The sequence below is a fragment of the Chionomys nivalis genome, chromosome 11, assembly GCF_950005125.1.
Source record: "Chionomys nivalis chromosome 11, mChiNiv1.1, whole genome shotgun sequence".
Lineage (NCBI taxonomy): Eukaryota > Metazoa > Chordata > Mammalia > Rodentia > Cricetidae > Chionomys > Chionomys nivalis.
In genome coordinates this window covers 1,458,236-1,463,351 of record NC_080096.1, presented here as the reverse complement: position 1 = coordinate 1,463,351, position 5,116 = coordinate 1,458,236, and the positions used below count along the sequence as shown (strand labels likewise).

The 5,116-nt window shown below is 51.0% G+C and overlaps 1 protein-coding gene across 1 annotated transcript; it reads right to left on the bottom strand.

Annotated features, from left to right (window-relative positions):
* Positions 1–210: 210 nt before the first annotated feature.
* Positions 211–3,777, bottom strand: Prxl2b (peroxiredoxin like 2B). The gene is made up of 7 exons (XM_057784857.1): positions 3,598–3,777; positions 3,152–3,356; positions 2,811–2,862; positions 2,220–2,283; positions 2,062–2,137; positions 1,772–1,890; positions 211–401 (listed from the first exon to the last, which is right to left on the bottom strand). Exons 1-7 carry the CDS (start codon positions 3,658–3,660, stop codon positions 375–377), a joined length of 606 nt encoding a protein of 201 aa, XP_057640840.1. The 5' UTR covers positions 3,661–3,777; the 3' UTR covers positions 211–374.
* Between the last annotated feature and the right edge of the window lie 1,339 nt (positions 3,778–5,116).

Below are 5,116 nucleotides of genomic sequence, written 5' to 3'. Positions count from 1 at the left end.
GGCTCCAGCTGGGAGCTGAGTCCAACAAACCCTCCTCTCTGCATCCTCCAACGGAGTGAGCCACAGTGTCAGGGTGACCTTGTAAGGAAATGACACTGCTGTCCCCAGGGTCCCACAACCAAAACCTGAAGTCTGTCCTCTGGAAGATCACACTTCGAGTCCCTCCTGCCCACAGGGACAACAGCAGGAACCAGAGGATGCAGAGTGTGGAAGCAGTGAGGACACTCACTGCCCGGGACCTGTACTTTAATGGCTCATTGCTGTTCGAGGAGGAGACAACGTCCAGTATCATGTCCCAAAGGCTCCACAGCGATTCCTTCTACTCCAGCTACACCCAAGGTTGCAGACGCCTCCAAGTCCTCAGAGGCCAGGCGTCACCTCCCACACACCTCTTCGTCACACTGTAGGGGAAACGGGGGCCTTGTCAGTCTGGTCACACTCCTCAGAGGCCAAGAAGGAGGCATGACTGGACACAGAACGCAGTCTAACCCATGCCCAACAGAGACACAGAGCCCAGCCCTCCTTAACCCGTAGCTCCTGCCCACAGCTCCTGCCCACAGTGGGACCCTGCTATGCCTGACCACAGTCCTCACTGCTCCTCTATCCCTTTCAGCTTATTCCCCTCTACAAGTAGAGTCATAGAGACACATCTACATCCCAAGGCTGCCAACACACACGAAATTAGGCAAATCTCAAGAGGCTGTAGCTCAGTTCCTAACCATGCCAACCACTGTCCCAAAGGGATAGATATGTGTGTGTCCCAAAGGGATGTACATACACATACATATACACACACACATATATACACACACATATATATACACATACACACACACACATATATACACACACATACATATATACACACACATATACATACACATACACACACACATATATACACACACATATACATACACATACACACACATACATATATACACACACATATACATACACATACACACACATACATATATACACACACATATATATACACATACACACACACATATATACACACACATATATATACACATACACACACATACATATATACACACACATATACATACACATACACACACACACATATATACACACACATATACATACACATACACACACATACATATATACACACACATATATATACACATACATATATACACACACATATATATACACATATACACACACACATATATACACACACATATATATACACATACACACACACATATATACACACACATATATATACACATATACACACACATATATACACACACATATATATACACATACACACACAAACATATACACACACATATATATATACATACATATATACACACACATATATATACACATATACACACACATATATACACACACATATATATACACATATACACACACATACATATATACACACACATATATATACACATACACACACATACATATATACACACACATATATATACACATATACACACACATATATACACACACATATATATACACATACACACACACATATATACACACACATATATATACACATATACACACACACATATATACACACACATATATATACACATACACACACATACATATATACACACACATATATATACACATACACACACATACATATATACACACACATATATATACACATACACACATATATACATACATACATTACACACACACGCTAGGGGCTGGACAACAAGCAGTGTCCCCCAAGGCCTCTACTCACCTGGGGTGGTTTGCTGGAGGAAACCTCTGCAGAGATACCCAAGGCCTGCAGGACGTCCTCCTGGGGAACATAGTCGCCTGGGGACTTCTGGGTGAAGTGTAGCAGTACTTTGTCACCACCTGCAGCCCAGACAGGCGGTCAAGTTGTATCTTACACCCATGTGACAGGAAGAAGAGGGAAATCCACCAACCTCCCACCCACGCACCCAAGACGGTTTAAGGGTTGGGCGCCATGAACACATGAACCACCAAGAAGGGCAGGATGGAGCCGTATGCCCTGCCCTGACCCACCCTTGCTGACCACCAGCAGGCCTCCACTCTGCAAGAGGTCACCAGACAGGTTCCCCTGGATGCCAACAGCCTTAGCCTAGAAAGACAGGAACAGGACCCGGGTCAGCCCCATAGCGAAGTCTCCAGGGACTCCCACCATGCTCTTGGCCGCCACAGACCTTGGAGACCACATCCCGCACAGGTTTCCCCAAGGCAGCCGGCAGGATGCTCAAGCTGTTGTACCTACAAAGACACAAGGTCCCGAGTTCAGATGCTGGATGAGCACAAGCACACACACCTGTCCCCAGTGTCCTGCATCACCCACTTCTCTTACCGGGGCCTCCACCTGAACCCAGAGCGTCTATAGAAGCATAGGGAGCCCCAGGTTGGATACCGCTGGCCTGAGGCCCCGGAGAGGGGCTGGAATGTGGGGACTGAACTCCAAGCTGGGTGTGCCCTGGGATCTGGCTTAGCTGGCACTGCGGATCACGACAGGCAGCCTGTGGCAACAGAGGACTGAACTGGGCCATTGCTAAGGCACTGGGCTCCAAGATTCCCTCCTGTTTATGACACTGCAGAGGGTAGGCCTGACTTGGGCCAACACCCTTAAGAAGACCCCAGAGAAGGACTTGACTGAAACTGGCCAGGCCACCAGAGTCCATTTCCACGGAACAAACTGAACAGCAGAGGGTGGTAGCAAGAAGATGCATAACAGAGCAGCAGTCACTCTATCCTCCTGTCCCTGGCTAGTCCCACACAGTCACACTTACCGCTTGAAGCCCAGCTCCTTGTAGAACTGCTTGCTCTCATCGAGATAGAGTTCTAAAAGGGAAAACCACAGGTATGTGCCTCAGGCCTCCGCCGTCTGTCCCCTCCACTCACAGTGTCCAGTTCAACCCAGCCAAGCCAAGAGGAGCAAGGTGGGATTGAATGTCAGCACTGCTTAAACGGGAAGGGCAAGTCCCTGGGACTTTGCCACTGGGCCTAGGCAGCCAGTGCATGGGAGAGTTGAAGTGCTGACACATGAGTATGTTCCTGCTTGGCCTGGAAAGGGGTGGACAGGGCTTGGTGGGGAGGCCAGCCAAGGTTCCGAGTCCGGGAAGAGTCGCACCTCCTGAGAAATAGCCACCATCCAGGAATTCCTGCAGGCCCAGGGCCTCAGGCCCCACGCCCACTAGGCGCACATCGTGTTGGTCCAGAAAGCTCCGGAGGTTGCTGAGGTCTTGAGCGATCCAACGGCACACCATGCAGCCAAAGCGTCGCAGACCGGCCACCACACAAGCTTTATCCTGCCAAAGGCTCCGCAGCTCCACAGCCTGCAGAATAAAGCTGTCAGGGGGCGTGGGCTCATCATAGCCGTAGGTCCTACAGCCCCGCACGTCCCGCAGCGTGCTGCTCCGTGATTCTCAGCCCCACCGTTCCTACTGCGGCAATACCCACGCCCAGCATGCGAACCCATGGGACCCCTCTGAACCTCCACTCTAGCCCATGTGAGTTGGCAGGGGACCGGGGCGGGTGCTGGGATACGTTCTCCGCCCTGCTCCTGGCAGGCCTCACCTCCCCGGTCACTGCATGCTTCAAGACACACGCGCCCACGCGACTAAGGTCCACCGCACTCATGGTTTCCTCGGTCCCCTTCTGCTCCGGGCTCCGGGAAGCCTCAGTCGGTAATAATGCTCAACCTCGTAACCCAGTCCGGGAGGGCAGCACTATCTCCTGAGTCAGGACTGCTAGGCCCCGCCCTTGCCCCGCCCAAGACTCCGCCCCGGATATTCTAGCGCGAACGCAAATCCTCGATGAAGATCCAACCTCCTAAGTGGAGAAAGGAATTGGGTTACTTTATTTGCACGTGCATAAACCCGTTGGCCAATGGAGTAGCAGGAGAAGCTCGACAAACTTCCGCAAGCGGTGCGCCTGCGCAAAATGTGCTAATGCCGGTCTCCGCTTCCATCAGGCGACTGGAAGTGTTGCAGGGCACATTGGAGTTGAAACAGCGATCCGAATTGCAGGGCAGCGGCACAAGAAAAGAACCCAGCCTTTCCAGAGCCTGGGTTCCTGCTTTGAAAAGTCCCAGAGTGTCGCGTTTTCGCGAAAAATCTTGATTTTCGTCATAACGTACCTTTCCTGCTGTACTTGTGTCAGCTTTGAAGCCATGAACTCGAGAGGAAAACAACCCGCAGGAGATAAACAGAAGCTCTCAGCGTTGTGCCCCTTGGAAGAGTAGAGGGTTCGGAAATCCGCTTGTCCTGGCCGTTTTTCACTAGCCCTGTGATGCTTTCTCGTTCAGGCCCTGCTTGACTGAAGTTGGGTACCACTTGGCAGCCTGACCGATCAAGCAGTACATCCCCCAGGCCCACAAATAGATGCAGAGGCTGGGAAAGGAAGAGAGGCACCACAACATATCCGTAAGTGGTGAGGCGGAGACTGAAGGTCCAGGCAGGAAGTCAGGAACCATGTCGCAATGTCAGAAGGAGTAGAGGTGAGGGGCTGAAGAGATAGCTCAGGGCTTAAGAGCGCTAGTGCTCTTCCAGAGGACCCAGGGTTGGGTTCCCAGCATCCCCACAGCCCTTTTAACTCCAGTTCCAGGGCATTTGATGCCCCTGTAGGGCTTCTTCGGACACCAAGCACGCACATGGTGCACAAACATACACACAAAAAGGAAAGAAAAAAAAAAAAAAACAGAGCCCAGAGGAGGAGCTGGCCTATAGAGAATGACCACTGGTTCTAGGGGCACCCCCAGAAGAAATCCAGAAGTGGGGCTCATCTGCCTGCTCTTCAGTGTTGAGAGGTACAGGAGTGGAGGCTCCCAGGAGGCTGGGAAGACATCTACAGAAAGGGCTGCGGGCTGAGCAAGAAGACCCAACAGGCGCAGTCCATGAAGTTGCTCACTCCCTCACATCTGCACAGTGTGGCAGAGCGCCACCTCTGTCCTCAGGGGGTCCTAGAATCACAGTATGGTATGGCAGACCAACAGGAGAAACACACTGCAGAGTCTTCACCCCGAGTTTACAGGATAGAGGTACTTAAACTGAGGAAATAAAGCCCTGGAAACATGAGGTCATTCTGTGTGTGTCAC